Genomic DNA, 17,176 nt, shown 5'->3' with positions numbered 1-17,176 from the left:
GATGGAGAGCATGGTGAACAGTGGCAACAACTGAGGTTGCCGGGTCCCTGAGAAAGAAAAACTCTCTCTCTCTGCACTAGGGTCCGAAGAAGGACCGGCAAGGTGCGAGGGGTGGGGGCTACTCCTCCGTGGGGCACAGTCACCCACAAAGGAACGGGCCACAGCAGGAACCGACTCTGCTGAGACCCAGGATTCGGAGGGAATGGTTTGGGGCTACTTTTAGGACAAGATGATCTTTACTGGCCTTCTGCAGAAGATGCAAGCCCAGGATAGGGAGAAGTTGGCTAGAAAAACAGAAGGGCAGTGACTTATCCACAGCTTTTCAACTCTTCTCTCTGTCTAACGGTAATACTGGTATTTGTTAAGTGCTAAGCGCTGGGGTACAAGATAATCAGGTCGGACACAGTCCCTGTTCCACCAGGGGCTCCCGATATAAGGGAGTGGGAGATCCCCATTTTGCAGATGAGGAAACTGAGGCACAAGGACGCACAGCAGGCAAGTGGGGAGCGGGGATTAGAACGCAGGTCCTCTGAGTCCCAGGCATGGGGGTCTTTCCACTAGGCCACGCTGCCCCTCCAAGTAATTTATAACAGGTACTCAAGAGTGGGTGAGAGAACCAGAAAATGGCTCTTCGGGCTCCTGACACTCAAAGCAAGCGAACCAACTGGGGTCGCCCTCAAGCCGGTGACCCGAAACCACCTGCTTGCCCTCACAAGCAGCGATCTGTTCATTTGGGGCATCACGGGCCAAAGCGAGGAAGACGCGGTCCCCACCCCTCAGTGGGATTCATTCCCACACCAGTGGATCCGAGCAACGATCAGACGGCAGAGACTGGGTTGCCCCAGCTTCCAAACCGAGATGGGAAGTCGCGGGCCCTGGAAAGGGGGTGGGGGGAGGAGAGAGAGAGAGAAAGAGAGAGAGGCAGAGAGACTGGGAAGCAGGGGCTTGGCTAGGACATCACAGCAAAAGGGCAGAGGATTCAGGCAACACCAACAGGGTTTTTATTCGGACAAAGAGAAGGGTGGGCGGGGGTGCTCATCACAGGGCAGTCTGAGGGGAGCCCAACTGTGCCAATCTCTGGAGTCCCCCTCCTGACCCAGCTCACACCTTCTATTCACAAAATGCATTTCCCAGAAATTGAGGGGCCCGGCTGTGTCCAGGCCTCCTCCAGGACCCTGCTCCGAGTTGATCCGGACCACCTGGGGTAGAGTTCTTGTGCGTGGGGGGCGGGGGGCGGGCGAGGGGAGGCTGGCGCCTCACATGTTCGCTCGTTCCCGCTGCAGCCTGGAGTTGTAGGCACGGGAGACCGTGTTCCAAGCATCCATGTACCGATCCATGCACATTGCAATGCATTTCTGAAAGGGAAATAAATGGGGGGGGGGGGGGGGGGGGGGGGGGTCGGGGGTGTCACTGGACCTCCCAGCCCTGAGCAATCAGAGACCAGAGGAAGGAAAAGGGTCAAAACAGACACAACCTGGAAGACCGCACCTTGAATTTGTATCGTGCTTTCACTTTTTCCCCAGTGCTATTACAATTTTCTCTCATCACAGCCCCGGGGGCGGGGGCGAGGCAGGCTTCACTCTTACCACTTGACAGAGGAGGAAACGGGAGGTCCAGAGCAGCCAAGTGACTTACCCAAAGTCACCCAGCGGTCGGGGAGCAGAGCTAGGGTTAGAACCAGTTCCACGGGACCCTAACTTGTCGTCACGGGTGGAGGGAGGGGGAAGGGGAGAAAATGTTCGTCCCCAGCTCTTCAGGGTCACAGACTTCGGCACCCAAAAAAACTAAAGGCCCTAAAATTGCCTGGCTATCATGCTAGCCACTGGGCATCACGCCCTGCCCCCGGGAAACGCTCCCTGATTCCTACTCAAAGGCCGTCCCCAAGGACTGCCCACACCAAAGCGGGCAGGGCCACCTGAAATCAATGCTCTGCTCTTGGAGGGGGGGTCCTCTCCTCCCCTCTACGGCCAAGCCTGCGGTAACGCCACGGGCGGGGGCCACTGGTATAAATGGGATGGTGCTGCATCGCAGCTCCACCGATCTTCTCGGCTGTCGATTGGGACTGGTGGGCAACCGGCCGTTCGGGGCCACGACCACCGTGGGTCTCAAGTTGGGCTCCAGAGACTCTGCCCACAGAGCACCCGACCCCTCCTCCGGGTTTCACGGCACGCGTGGCTTTCACGACTGGGAAGCCACGGCTCCACCACGTACCCCAAATCACCTGCCTCCGGGTCCAATTCAAACCCGGGACCCCTGGAGCCATCACCCCTAGACCACTGTGGAAAGAGCCCCGGTCCGCCCCTGGCCTCTGGGGTAACCTCAGACAGGTACAGCTTCTCTCTGCCTCAGTTCCTTCACCTGGCCAGCGGGACTATTCATCCCTGGCTTTCTCTACCTCACCGCAATGCCGGGATAATGTGCAAGCGCTCTACAAATAATCCCAAGCATTACTTCAGACCTGCCCCATTCCCTCTTCTTTTCTGACTGTAAAACGCCAGGTCTGCACCCACTACAGTGATCGTTCCTTCTCCTGAGGATCCCCAAATGTCCCCAATCCCGGAGTGACGGGTCCCTTTCTCAATCTTCCTGCACATCTCGTGAATCGTCTTCTGGAGGCCCCTATGCCCCTGAGCAATTCTCATCCGCGTCGGAATCTCCAGGCACCACAAAACTTACTGAGCACTCACTGCGTGCAGAGCACGGTACCAAGTGACGGGGAGGGTACAGCAGATTTTAGTAGACACGATCCTTGCCCTCAAGGAACTTTGCAAAGTCCCCACAAGCAGCTTCAAGCCCCCTCCACTACCTGAACCCGCCTTTACTTCTCCGCTCTCTTCACTTCCCACCCCCGTCTCCGACTAGCTGTCTTCGCTCTTCCCAAGCCAACCTTCCGCCGTTAATAATCACTGGGGGGTTTGGTGAGCACTTACTACGCTCCAGGCACCGCACTAAGCATTGGGCGGATATCATTGACGCACACTGGACACAGTCCCTTAACCCATCTAGGACTCACAGGCTAAGAGGGCGGAGGAAGGACGAGGTATCTCATCCCCATCTGAGATGAGGAAACCGAGGCATGCTCCTAGTTAAGCAACTTGCCCCGGGTCTCACACAGCAAGCGAAAGAACCAGTATTGGAATGGGGGGGGGGGGGGTCTCCTGCTTCTCAGGCCTGTGCTCTCTCCACAAGACGATGCTCCTTCTAGCCGCACCTCACTTTCGGGCCCCCCACCTCCGTCCTCCCCATTCATTCATTCAACCGTATTTATTGAGCGCTTACTGTGTGCAGAGCACTGTACTCGGCGCTTGGGAAGTACAAGTTGGCAACATAACCAGACCCCAGCTCCCCCCACATTCACAGCCCTCTTCCACCAAGCTTTCCCCGATTATCTGCGGTGCTCAACAAACACCAGTTGTCATCTGACCTCCCTGTCGATATTTTAATGTTTTGCCTCCCCCGTTAAAATGCAAGATCCTTGTGGGCAGAGAACACTTCACTAATACAGTTTTTCGGTACTTCCCAACTACGCCAAGCGGGCCCTCAATGCTTTAGTGGGGAAGCTGGACACTAAAAGAGCCCGGGCTTTGGAGTCGGGGGTCATGGGTTCAAATCCCAGCTCCGCCAATTGTCAGCTGTGTGACTTTGGGCAAGTCACTTCACCTCTCTGGGCCTCAGTTCCCTCATCTGTCAAACGGGGATGAAGACTGCAAGCCCCCCGGGGGACAACCTGATCACCTTGCAACCTCCCCAGCGCTTAGAACAGAGCTTTGCACGTAGTAAGCGCTTAACAAATGCCATTGTTCATTGATTAAAATAATTTAATAATTAAGAGTTTGAGTCAGCGAGTAATAGCGCATGTAATTCAATATATTTAGGTGTGATTACGCTCACCTCCCTACTCTGCCTCCTCCCACGAGCCGCCACGTCATATTTCTGCATCACCCAAGTGCCCACTGTTGGGTAGGGCCTGTCTCTATATGTTGCCAACTTGTACTTCTCAAGCGCTTAGTACAGTGCTCTGCACACAGTAAGCGCTCAATAAATACGACTGATTGATTGATTGATTGATTGATAGTAGCAGCAATACTATTAAGCCTGCCCCGTGAGGGGCTCACTGTCTATTCACTTCCCCCCACCCCCTCAATGGACATCTTTATACTTTACCACTTCCTCCTACCTTTAATTTATTTTAGTGTGTCCCAGCAGATTGTAAACTCTTTGGAGTTGGAAAATAGGCCTACCAAATGTATTTATATTTGGTATGTATGTACATACCACTGATTAAACGCCGTGCTACTGGTGGAGGTGGTGAGTGCACAAGGGGGCGGGGAACGTGTCTCCTGCTTTTCCAAGCTCTTTATCAATTCAATCAATAAGTATTTACTGAGTGCTTAATGTGTGCAGAGCACTGTACTAATCATTAGCTCTCCATCACCTTGCCCCCTCCCACCTCACCTCCCTTCGCTCCTTCTCTGTCGCTAATCTCCTCACTGGGCCTCGTTCTCCCCTGCGGGTCGACCCCTGGCCCGCGTCCTACCTATTTCGATGGTATCTATTTTGATGGCCCATCTACTTGTTTTGTTAGGTCTGTCTCCCCCTTCTCCACTGTGAGCCCACTGTTGGGTAGGGATTGCCGACTTGGACTTCCCAAGTGCTTAGTACAGTGCTCTGCACACAGTAAGCGCTCAATAAATACGACTGAATGAATGAGTACAGGGTTGCTAGGCACATTCCCTGCTCACAGTGAGCTCATTCTAGAGGGGGGACAGACATTGATATAAATAAGTTACAGAAATGTAACTATTGTGGGGCTGAGGGAGGGGTGAACCAAGGGAGCAAACCAGACTGAGCCCCCTTTTTCCTCTCCTCCTCCCCACAGCACTTGTATATATATTTGTACACATAACTCTATTTATTTTACTTGTACATATTTACTCTTCTATTGATTTTGTTAATGATGTGCATATAGCTTTAATTCTATTTGTTCTGACAATTTTGACACCTGTCTCCATGTTTTGTTTTGTGGTCTGCCCGCCCCCGTCTAGGCTGTGAGCCCGCTGTTGGGTAGAGAACGTCTCTATATGGGTCCGACTTGTACTACCCAAGCGCTTAGTACAGCGCTCCGCACACAGGAAGCGCTCAATAAATACGACTGAATGAATGAAATGAGGGCTTTGTCAGGGAAGGGCTCTTGGAGATGTGCCTTCAGGAAGGCTTTGAAGGTGAGGAGAGTAATTGTCAGGCATGAAGAGGGAGGGTGGTCCAGGCCAGAGGCAGGATGCGGGCGAGAAGTCAGCGGTGAGATACGGAGACTGAGATACGGCGAGCAGGTGGGCATAAGAGGAGAAAACTGTCTGGGCTGGGTTGTAATAGGAGGGCATTCATTCATTCAATCGTATTTATTGAGCGCTTACTATGTGCCGAGCGCTTCTGAAGTACAGTTTGGCAACATATAGAGACGGTCCCTACCCAACAGTGGGCTCACAGGCTAGAAGTGGGCGAGGCATTTGAGTGCCTTAAAGCCGACGGTGAGGAGTCTGATCCAGGGGTGGACGGGCAACCACTGGAGGTTCTTGACGAGTGGGGAAAACATGGACTGAACGTTAGCGGAGTATACTGCTTTTAACAGGTGCTCAATAAACATTATTACTATTATTATATAGGATTTGTTAAACACTTACTGGCTCAGTGGAAAGAGCCCGGGCTTTGGAGTCAGAGGTCATGGGTTCGAATCCTGGCTCCGCCACATGTCTGCTGTGTGACCTTGGGCAAGTCACTTACCTTCTCTGAGCCTCAGTTACCTCATCTGTAAAACGGGGATTAAGACTGTGAGGCCCCCCCCCATGGGACAACCTGATCACCCTGGAACCTCCCCAGCGCTTAGAACAGTGCTTTGCACATAGTAAGCGCTTAATAAATGCCATCATTATCATTATTATTATGTGTCAAGCACTGTTCTAAGCGCCGGGGTAGATACAAGGTTGGATGCAGGCCCTGTCCCCGTCAACAGTTTAAGTCTCCGCTCTACCCGTCTCAGGTCCTGCCCCACAGTACTTGTGAGGCTGGAAACCTCTTCTTCTTCTCCTCCCCCTCCATTCCTCTTGCTCCGCACAGTACTTCCCCTTCTTGGGCGGGGGTCACTCCAGACCCTCCCTAGAGAAGGCAAAGAAAAGCCCTTTCCTCTCCCCAGCTGCCAGCTGAGAACACCCATCTTCATGACTAGGGAGGGATCCACGATTCCAACACTCAGAATTTTCCCTTCTACATCCCTGACTCGTCTCATCATCAATCAGTCGTATTTATTGCGCGCTTACTGTGTGCAGAGCACTGTACTAAGCGCTTCCTATAACAATCCAGCACTTGGGGGGCGGCGGGGAGAGACTCATCGATGGAACCTACCGCTTTTTCAGATGCCGTGTGCCTCTCGTCCAGAAGTGTTTACTTTTGCTTACTCTGAATAACCCCGATCCCTACGGGGCCTGGAAATCAAGACACGTGGTTTCCAGTTCCAGCTCCGCCGCTGCCGCTCGGTGACCACGGGGCAAGGAACTCACTCTCTCTGGGCCTCACTGGCCCCATCTCTAAAACGGAGACAACACCTACCTCGCCAGGATGCTATCGTTGATGAGAAAGCACTTTGGAAAAAGTAAAGTCCTCCACAAATTCAAGTCTCTGGATACTCCCAAGTCTGCCTCAGGTCCCCTCTTACCGCACGGCCTGAATGGCTGGGAGGGAGGGTGGCTAGTCCTAATGGAAGGATCAGTGGGGTGGAAGGGGGAACGGCCCCAGAATTTGAATTTCCCGTTTAAATATCACCCTCCCCGCCAACCCCCACCGACACTGCTGCGCTCAAGCAATTCAGCAGGGCAACCGGGTGGGTGCCAAGGTGGGAGGGTACCATCCGCGGCCGGGCATGGATGCGGTCAAGCTTGGGCCCGCCGGTTCAGAGTGGAACCCAACGGGGGTCAGGAGGGAGACACGGCCTCACCTGTTCCGAGTTATCCAGGGAGCTGCCGGGCTTCCCGATGCATTTCCGAAAACACTTGTCCGTCATCCTCTGGATTGGGGGTTACAGAGCACAGCCCGTCAGTGAGGTAACCCTGCGCTCCCCCCACCTCAGCTTCGGCCTCACCATCCAACCTTGCTCCCTCAGGAGCCCCGCTCCCCTCATCCCTAGGGGACACAAGACAGGGATGGGGAGGATAACAATAACGATAATGATGGCATTTGTTCGGCGCTTACTCTGTGCCAAGCACTGTTCTGTGCGCTGGGGCAGATACAAGGTCACCAGGTTGTCCCACGTGGGGCTCGGTCTTAATCCCCATTTTACAGATGTGGGAGCTGAGGCCCAGAGAAGGGAAGCGACTTGTACTTCCCAAGCGCTTAGTACAGTGCTCTGCATACAGTAAGCGCTCAATAAATACGACTGATTGACTGACTGACTTGCCCAAGGTCACCCAGCAGACAAGTGGCTGCTTAGAGAAGTGGCTCAGTGGAAAGAGGCGGGCTTTGGGGTCATTCATTCATTCAATCGTATTGATTGAGCGCTTACTGTGTGCAGAGCACTGTACTAAGCGCTTGGGAAGTCCAAGCTGGCAGCATCTAGAGACGGTCCCTACCCAACAGCGGGCTCACAGTCTAGAAGAGTCATTCATTCATTCAATCGTATTTACTGAGCGCTTACGAAGTCCAAGTCGGCAAAATAATAATAATAATAATAATAATAATAATAATAATAATGATGATGACATTTGTTAAGCGCTTACTATGTGCAAAGCACTGTTCTAAGCGCTGGGGGGGGATACAATGTGATCAAGTTGTCCCACGGGGGGCCCACAGTCTTAATCCCCATTTTCACAGATGAGGTAACCGAGGCTCAGAGAAGTGAAGTGACTTGCCCAAGGTCACACAGCAGGCTTGTGGCGGAGCCGGTCCCTCCCCAACAGCGGGCTCACAGTCTAGAAGAGTCGGAGGTCATGGGTTCGAATCCCGGCTCCGCCACTTAGCTGGGTGACTCGGGGCAAGTCGCTTCCCCGGGCCTCCGTTCCCTCATCTGTAAAATGGGGATTAAGAGTGTGAGCCCTCCTCATCACCTTGTATTCATTCAATCTTATTGACTGAATGCTTACTGTGGGCAGAGCACTGTACTAAGCGCTTGGGGAGTCCAAGTCGGCAACATCTAGAGACGGTGGGCTCCAGTGCTCAATATACGATTGATTGAATGAATAAATGGCCTGAGCCCCCGCGTCCTCTTGACCCCCAGGGCCTGCCACTGAGTCACGCTGCTGCTCCCATGGGATGGGATGGGAAGGGGGGCGGGGGGGAGGCCTCTGCTCCTCGTTACCTGCAGGAGCTCCTGGGCGTTGGCCACGGCGATCTGCACCTTCACCTGCTCCATAATGAGCCCCGGGTCCAGTTTCCCGCCTGCCGCCGCCCCGGCCGCCCCGAATTCCGAACCGAATCCACCGTCCATGATCCCCGCGGAGCCCCTCGTGCGCCCCCGCGCGCGCGCGTGCGTGCGCCCGCCCGCCCCGGAGCACCACGGGAAATGAAGTCCGAAAACTACGCCATCATCCCCGCGGAGCCCCTCGTGCTCCCGCCCCGGAGCACCACGGGAAATGAAGTCCGAAAACTACCCCATGAGCCCCGCGGAGCCCCTCGTGCGCCCGCCCCGGAGCACCACGGGAAATGAAGTCTGAAAACTACCCGATGAGCCCCGCGGAGCCCCTCGTGCGCCCGCCCCGGAGCACCACGGGAAATGAAGTCCGAAAACTACCCCATGAGCCCCGCGGAGCCCCTCGTGCGCCCGCCCCGGAGCACCACGGGAAATGAAGTCCGAAAACTACTCCAGGAGCCCCGCGGAGCCCCTCGTGCGCACGCGCCCCCGCCCCGGAGCACTACGGGAAATGAAGTCCGAAAACTACTCCATGATCCCCGCGTGCGCCCGCGCGCCCGCCCCGGAGCACCACGGGAAATGAAGTCCGAAAACTACAGCGGAGGGGCGGGGCCCCCTCCCAGAAGGCCGCGCGGCCCTCTTTCCTAGCCTCCCAGTGCGCTTGCGCAGTGACTCCCATCCCACCTCGCTCTGAGGCGCTTTCCCGCGCAAACGCCCCTTTTCCCAGACAATAGCTCAATAAATGCAATCGAATGAATGAATGAATATCGGGGGGCAATGTGGTGGTTTGAGTAAGGAAGCCTACCTCGACATGGCCACTATGGAATTAACCAAATGGGTGGTGAAAAGAAAATGTGTGGAAGACGTGGAAGTTGTGATAAACTGGAATAGTAAAATCCCTGGAAAATCCATCTGGAATCAATCAATCAATCAATCAGTCGTATTTATTGAGCACTTACTGTGTGCAGAGCACTGGACTAAGCTTCTCCAAGCACTGTTCTAAGCGCTGGGGAGGTTACAAGGTGATCAGGTTGCCACAGGATGGAGCACGGGCCTCGGAGCGGGAGGACCTGGATTTTAATTAATTAATCAATCAATCAATCAATCATATTTATTGAGCGCTTACTGTGTGCAGAGCACTGGACTAAGCGTTTGGGAAGTCCAAGTTGGCAACATACAGAGACAGTCCCTACCCAACAGCGGGCTCACAGTCTGAAAGGGGGAGACAGAGAACAAAACAAACCATTAACAAAATAAAATAAATAGAATAAATATGTACAAATAAAATAGAGTAATAAATACGTACAAGCTACATATATACAGGTGCTGTGGGGAGGGGAAGGAGGCAAGGCAGGGGGGATGGGGAGGGGGAGAGGAAGGAGGGGGCTCAGTCTGGGAAGGCCTCCACTTGCTTGCTGTGTGACCTTGGGCAAGTCACTTCACTTCTGTGTGACTTTGGGCAAGTCACTTCACTTCTCTGTGCCTCAGTGACCTCATCGGTAAAATGGGGATTAAGACTGAGCCTCCTTGGGACAACCTGATCACCTTGTAACCTCCCCGGCGCTTAGAACACTGCTTTGTACATAGTAAGCGCGTAATAAATGCCATCATTATTATTATTATTATCATACTCTGGGCCTCAGTGACCTTATCTGTGAAATGGGGATTAAGACTGTGAGTCCCACATGGGACAGGGACTGTGCCCAACCTAACTTGTATTCATTTGTTCATTCACTCAATTGTATTTACTGAGCGCTTACTGTGTGCAGAGCACTGTACTAAGTGCTTGGAAAGTACAATTCATTCAATTAATAATAGTGGCATTTATTAAGCACTTACTATGTGCAGAGCAGTGTTCTAAGCGCTGGGGAGGTTACACGGTGATCAGGTTGTCCCAAGGAGGCTCAGTCTTAATCCCCATTTTACCGATGAGGTCACTGAGGCACAGAGAAGTGAAGTGACTTGCCCAAAGTCACACAGCTGACAATTGGCAAAAGCGGGATTTGAACCCATGACCTCTGACTCCACTGAGCCCCGCTGCTTCTTGCACACTGTACTAAGCGCTCGGAAAGTACAATTCGGCAACAGATACAATCCCTACCCAACAATGGGCTCACAGTCTCGAAGGGGGAGGCGGACAACAAAACAAAACAAGTAGACAGGCGTCAATACCATCAAAATAGATAAATAGAATTATAGCTATATACACATAAATAAAATAAATGGAATAATAAATATGTACAAATATGCACAAGTGTTGTGGGGCAGGGAAGCGGGGGGATTAGGGAGCAGAGAGTGCGATCCACACCATCCACACCGAACTAAAAGCACAATGAGGCAGCGTGGTTCAGTGGAAAGAGCCCGGGCTTGGGAGCCAGAGGTCATGGGTTCGAATCCAGCCTCTGCCACTTGTCAGCTGGGTGACTTTGGGCAAGTCGCGCCACTTCTCTGGGCCTCAGTGACCTCATCTGGAAAATGGGGATGAAGACTGGGAGCCCCCCGTGGGACAACCTGATCACCTTGTATTCCCCCCCCCTCCCCCCCAGCGCTTGGCACATAGTAAGCGCTTAACACCATCATTATTATTACCAGTGCTTAGAACAGTGCTTGACACATAGTAAGCGCTTAAATGCCATTATTAGAGAACTAGAGAAGCAGCGTGGCTCAGTGGAAAGAGCCCGGGCTTTGGAGTCAGAGGTCATGGGTTCAAATCCCGGCTCCACCAATTGTCAGCTGTGTGACTTTGGGCAACTCACTTCACTTCTCTGGGCCTCAGTTCCCTCATCTGGAAAATGGGGATTAAGACTGTGAGCCCCGTGGGACAACCTGATCACCCTGTAACCTCCCCAGCGCTCAAAACAGTGCTTTGCACATCATCATCATCATCAATTGTATTTATTGAGCGCATACTGTGTGCAGAGCACTGTACTAAGCGCTTGGGAAGTACAAATTGGCAACATATTGGCACATAGTAAGTACTTAATAAATGCCATTATTATTATTAAGAGAAGCAGCGTGGCTCAGTAGAAAGAGCTCGGGCTTTGGAGTCAGAGTTCATGGGTTCAAATCCCAGCTCCACCAATTGTCAGCTGTGTGACTTTGGGCAAGTCACTTCACTTCTCTGGGCCTCAGTTACCGCATCCGTAAAATGGGGATTAAGACTGGGAGCCCTCCCATGGGACAACCTGAACACCTTGTAACCTCCCCAGCGCTTAGTACAGTGCTTTGCACATAGTAAGCGCTTAATAAATGCCATCATCATTATTATTATTATGCCCCAATTTTGTCACCCGAGATGTGGCTCTCCACGTGCAGGAGAGTAGCCACTTGGGATTTCTGATTTAAGCAGCGGGAGCTGGGAGCTCCAGATGTCTTCCCACTCAGTTCCAACCCGGAGCCAAATTCACCGTATGGCTCCATACTGCAGGGTGGCCAAGTGGGCAAACATTCCCTAATCCCACTAAGGCCACAGCAATACATTAACACGGGAGCACTGGTCCATCCCGCCCAGTTTGGAGGAACCACGCGACAGCTGCTCTCCTGGACCTCCGCCCTGATGGTTAAGGGCCCCTACTTTTTTGCCCTTCACATAATAATAATAATAATAATAATAATAATAATAATAATAATAATAATAATAATAATGGCATTTAAACGCTTACTATGTGCAAAGCCTCCCCACCTTTCCCTCCAAGTGATTCATTCTACGGACCTGGCAGTGCCCGGCTCATAATAAGCACTTACCAAATGCCATTACAGACCAATTGCGGGCAGGGAACGTGACTACCGATTTTTTAATATTATGTCATGTGCTTACTTACAATGCGCCAGGCACTGTACTAAGGGCTGGGGCAGATCCAGGCTGATCAGACTGGACACAGTCCATGCCCCATACGGGGCTCACAATCTTAATCCCCGTTTTACAGATGAGGTGACTGAGGCAGAGAAGGGACTCCCAGGCTCACGCTCCACCCCCGAAGTCATATTGTATCTCCCAAGCGCTTAGCACAATGCTCTGCACACAGTAAGCACCCAATAAACACCACTGACAACCAAGCATATACTCACAGATGTGTTTTCAATACAAATTTACTTATAGCATGGAGGGAAGGTGTTCTTGAAGAGCTTTGGGATATACAGAACTCACATGGCAGTAGCCTTTGATTCAGATTAAGTGTAGACAATTCAAAGATGCCACGCTGGCTAGTGCTTTTTTGGATACAGTGCTTTACACCCTTACCCTTTATGTTTATCGGCGTATTAAACACTATAAAGTTGCAGAAAAACAGGTAACGTAGCATCCCATTTTCACTTGCACAACCGCACCCATCAGGTTCTTCCTACACTAAATCATTTAGAGCTGTTTCTTGCACCCCGTTAAATTCCTTGAGTTTACTATCTACTGGGTGACAAATTATTTCCCACTTTTGGACCAGCCCCCACTAACCATCAGTACGTGTCCCTCTGTCCTGGAAGCAGCATGGCGCCGTGAAGAGCCGACTTGCTTGGGAGCCAGAGGACCTGGGTTCTAATCTCCACTCTGCCCCTCACTTGCTGTGACCTTGGGCAAGTGACTTCCCTTCTTGGGCCTCAGTTCCTTCATCTGCAAAATGGGGATGCAATATTTGCTCCCCCTCCAACCGCATGGGACCGGATTATCTTGTTGTCTACGGTGCTTGGCACACAGTAAGCACTTAACTACCGAGGATTCTTGAGGGATTTGGCGGACGATTCCACGATCAACCTGTTCGTTTAGGACGGAAGTTTATAAAATGATCGACCGCCTCCCTCTCAGTCTGCATCAACCTGAATACAAAGCACTGTACTAAATCCTTGGGAGTGTAAAAAGACACATATAAAAAGGGTACATACGACATTCCCTGCTCTCAAAGACTCCACAGTCTATCGGGGAGAGACCGAACAGAACACCCTCTTACGGTTTGTCCTCGTGCAGAAGTTTTCTTTCCCCCACATTATTGGTTTTTCTTTTTTTTTTTAAAAAAAAAAAAGGAAACTGAAAATCGAAACATTTATTGGAGTGTGTCGTACAAAAAAGTTTCCAGTCATAAAATGTATATTACAAATCATTGAAAAAGAAAGGCTTTTGGCATGCATATTTTATTAAAAAAAAACACAAACTTTGAAATGATAAAGTCTAGGTGGTCACATAGTTTTAAAATCATGATCATACTTCTCGAATTTGGAGCCTGTCATGGTACACTATAATCCAGTAAGCCAGTTTTTTGTTTTTGTTTACAGTATTCTTTAAGAATAGCAGTACGGTACCCGTGTGGTACAGTCATTACGCACACCGAACCGCAGATAACGCTTGAAAAATGTGTTATTACACTGGAGGCCAAAATCCACCCTCCCATGAAAATAGAGTTCACGTAGTAAAGTGTCGATTAAAATTTTAAGCCTCACGGCTTAACATTACTTAAAATAGCTTATGGCTATAGCAACTTTAGTGTAATCACCTGGGGGAGTAAGAAGCCCATTTAAGAGCACTCAACATGCCCATTCCAGGAAACTGTCAAGTTTGCAAGATCAGCTAACCCAAGTCCTTTGAGGAGAGGAAGCTGTTACTGTTTCAATGTAACTGTCAGTATGTTTGGGCATTTCGGACTCTTCCGCCGTGACTCAGTTAACCATCGTTTCTTCTAGACCTTAGCATTTCAAGAAAGGCATTTAAGTTTACAAAGAATAACTGTGTGTAAATACGGTCTTATACAAAAGGAAAAAAAAATAATCACCTTTAAGTGGCTTGAAGCTAAGGATATCTGAGGGCAAATACAAAATTTGGTTTCCCAGGCCATTTCCAGCATTTGAAATGAAAGAAAAACAAACAAAACAAAAAACCCCAAAAAACAACCTCTCGTCATTGGTCCAATGTTTCCAAATATCCCGTTATTAATCACCACTGTCCAGTAAAATATCACCACCAACCAGCCTTCCCTGCTGGTGTCTCCTGCCAAGTATTTGACATAAAGAAAAAAAAAAGGACAAAAAAAGGAAATTTAAACTATGAAATGGCTTAAGAATGGGGAGCTCCACCTGGCCTGTCGGGCTTGGTTCCTGGTTAACACCAGGAGACCCATGTCAAAACAGGTTTTCCACTCCTTCTCTCAGGCACACGCGTATAGAAAGCTGGGGAGCCCGTTCACAAGGCATGCGCTTAGCACATGGTAAGCACCTAATAGAGCCCATGATTATTACGTGGAGCGGTAATGGGGGAGGGAAGGAGGAAGGGGCAGGTCACCCATGAACCCGTTACTCGGCCTCCTTCATATCCTTCCGTGTGAGGTAAGCTGGACCCTTCTCCGGTTTTGACTACTTTGGGCCATGATAATAATAATGACGGCGTCTGTTAAGTGCTTACTACGTGCCAAGCCCACCGTGAGGTGGAATGCCACCTCAGATGAACGCCCCCCGTGCTTTCCACTCTCCCTTCAGACCCAATGGGTCTTCGGCTTAAGGACAAGTACACAGAGTGAATTTCCCTTTCACAGTCAGGATCGGTTCACATGGTCTCATCGTAGGGGGCAGACAGCACTGTTCACGTCGGCCTTCTCCTTACGGAGTGGTCCCGCCCAGGGCACTCCTCGAAACCCCGCCAGCCGGGGAATCCCCGCGTGCTCCTTTCGGATACGCAAAATGCTGGTTTCTAGGTGGACCTGTCATACTTTCTCTTCAGAAAGTGGGGCACTGATCTGTTTTGCTCTAAGAGTTGACTGAGAGGCGGCCCGGTTCGGGGAGTAGCTGGGGGCGGGAGATTCAGGAGCTCTATAGAGCGGCTGGATATTCCGCAGGATCCTCTCCCTGAGCAAACAGTCGCCTCAGCCTACAGGCGCCGGACGGGATCTTTCGAGAGGTAAACTCTCGGTTCAATCCAGTTGGACCGGCACTGGGTTTCGGCGGTAACGAGGACGGTGAAAAGCCAATGCCGAAAAGCCAACGGACTACCTTTTGTTCCCGGCTCTTTCCAAGGTTCGAAAAAAAAATCTCATCGAGCCACCGGGACAGACCGAGTGCCGTATTACCCAGCCGGCCCCGGCTGCCTCAACAAGATGACCGGTCAGTAAGGTAAGTGCGAATGAGAAAGGTGCACGCCCCTAGTCAAGATCTGTTCCCCAAAACAAGTGGAATTCAGTAGTTTAAATGCATCTAGGGACTCTTCCGCAAGAAATCGCTCCCCGTCCCTTAATCAAAAACTCGGAACCTGAGGATCCTAGCACTTGAAAGGACTCGGAGGATTCAGCCTCCTGCCTCTAAGCAGGGGACACCTAAACCATCCAGGACAAGTGGTGGCCTATCGAGTGTTCACATGCTCTCCCAGATTTTGGAGATGCTACCTCCCTTTCCTCACCCCTTCGGTGGGGCAACACCTCCATCCTCACCGGGGACTGGTTTGAAGTTGTGTTTGTTCTCCCTAGAGGAGATCTCTGGAACCCTGAGTTGGGAATCTTGGATTTTCATCACAAGCAATTCTCGAGTAAAGCAAGACCCCTGCGGTACATACAGTAGTCGGGGGGAGACTTGGGCTGTTTTTACACTGAGTGAAGCACTCTATTTGCAAAAAGCTCCCCAGGAGTCGGTCCCCTTGCAAATATTCAAACCCACCATGCCCGCACCCCTCATCGAAAGCATCACGAGTTCTGGCCAGTCACTTATTACCCGGGCATGGGTGGGAACAGCCTTATGGCTCAGATTATTTGGGATTCAAGCTACACTCCTAGCCCAGCTGGCACAAGGAAATTCACTGGATTAGGCCAAGGGAACTGTCGCGGATCACAGCAGGGGCAGAGCAAGGGTGAGCCCTCCGCTCCGGGTGCGGAGAGGAGGCAAGCGATGCTGCCAGATTAAGGGGTGGGCATCCCACCGATGCCCACCCAGGATGCCGAACCCTCTCTCCGGAGTCTCACATTTCGACCATCGGGGACGACTCCAGAAACAGCTCAGAAAGCAGGATTAAGCAACATGCATACTGGCCAACGTGTTTTGTTTTGTTTTGTTTTTTTAAAAAATAACAATAAATAGGGCTCTAAAAAAATAATGTCTCTGTATATATGTGGGAAGATGTATAAACAGTGGATGAGTAGGGAAAACAGGACATTGGGGTCCAGCAGCTGGAAGGTGGACTGCATGGTTTTCAACCATTAATTTAGACCTGGTTAATTGGTATTTGCAGGTTTGTCTGAGAAACGATTTCAGCAAGATAGATACATATATAGCGATAGATATGCATATATAATTGACAAAGATAGGTACGTTTTCACTACACACTCGGCCCCTTGATTCCAACAGGGTGGGGAATAAAAACTTTAAAAAGGTTCATACTCCAAGGAAAGAATTGAGTATTATCTAAAACACCAATGGATTATTTTTCTTCAAAACTACTTTTCCCCTAATGGGGGGTCAGAAATGTTTCAACATACCCCGAAACACCCCCCTCTAAAACACTGTGTTGCTAACACTGTAGCAATACTCCGAATGCACAAAGCCTGCCCTTTGGGCTTTTCCCTTTGAGTTTAATGACAAGGAGGCTCAGGACTGAGTGGCTTTGAAAAAAGAAAAAAATTCCGTTCCCACCCTGTTTGCACTGCAGCAAAGCTATCGGTTAAAGCCACTACACTGCCCACCTAGATTATATGTTCCCCGTGAAAATAGGTATAAGAAAACAAGATCTAAAAGCCACAGAAGACATCCCCGCAAGGACTCCAGGTTTACCCATTTGGGGATGCCTTAAGGGTAGGGTTTAAGAAATCCACGCCTTAGAAGGCG

At 50.9% G+C, this 17,176-nt stretch overlaps 1 protein-coding gene across 1 annotated transcript; it reads right to left on the bottom strand.

Annotated features, from left to right (window-relative positions):
- Positions 1-978: 978 nt before the first annotated feature.
- TIMM13 (translocase of inner mitochondrial membrane 13) lies at positions 979-8,500 on the bottom strand. The gene is made up of 3 exons (XM_038772889.1): positions 8,345-8,500; positions 6,989-7,057; positions 979-1,355 (listed from the first exon to the last, which is right to left on the bottom strand). Exons 1-3 carry the CDS (start codon positions 8,471-8,473, stop codon positions 1,257-1,259), a joined length of 297 nt encoding a protein of 98 aa, XP_038628817.1. The 5' UTR covers positions 8,474-8,500; the 3' UTR covers positions 979-1,256.
- Between the last annotated feature and the right edge of the window lie 8,676 nt (positions 8,501-17,176).

Source organism: Tachyglossus aculeatus, chromosome X1 (assembly GCF_015852505.1).
Source record: "Tachyglossus aculeatus isolate mTacAcu1 chromosome X1, mTacAcu1.pri, whole genome shotgun sequence".
Taxonomy (NCBI): Eukaryota; Metazoa; Chordata; class Mammalia; order Monotremata; family Tachyglossidae; genus Tachyglossus; species Tachyglossus aculeatus.
This window is presented reverse-complemented; position numbering and strand designations above follow the sequence as displayed.

Excerpts from the sequence above, each read along its gene's own strand:
- TIMM13 (XM_038772889.1), bottom strand. The coding sequence starts at position 8,473 with ATGGACGGTGGATTCGGTTCGGAATTCGGGGCGGCCGGGGCGGCGGCA. Across the intron at positions 7,058-8,344 it reads ACGCCCAGGAGCTCCTGCAG|AGGATGACGGACAAGTGTTT; the intron begins GTAACGAGGAGC and ends CCCCCAATCCAG. Across the intron at positions 1,356-6,988 it reads CCCTGGATAACTCGGAACAG|AAATGCATTGCAATGTGCAT; the intron begins GTGAGGCCGTGT and ends TTTCCCTTTCAG.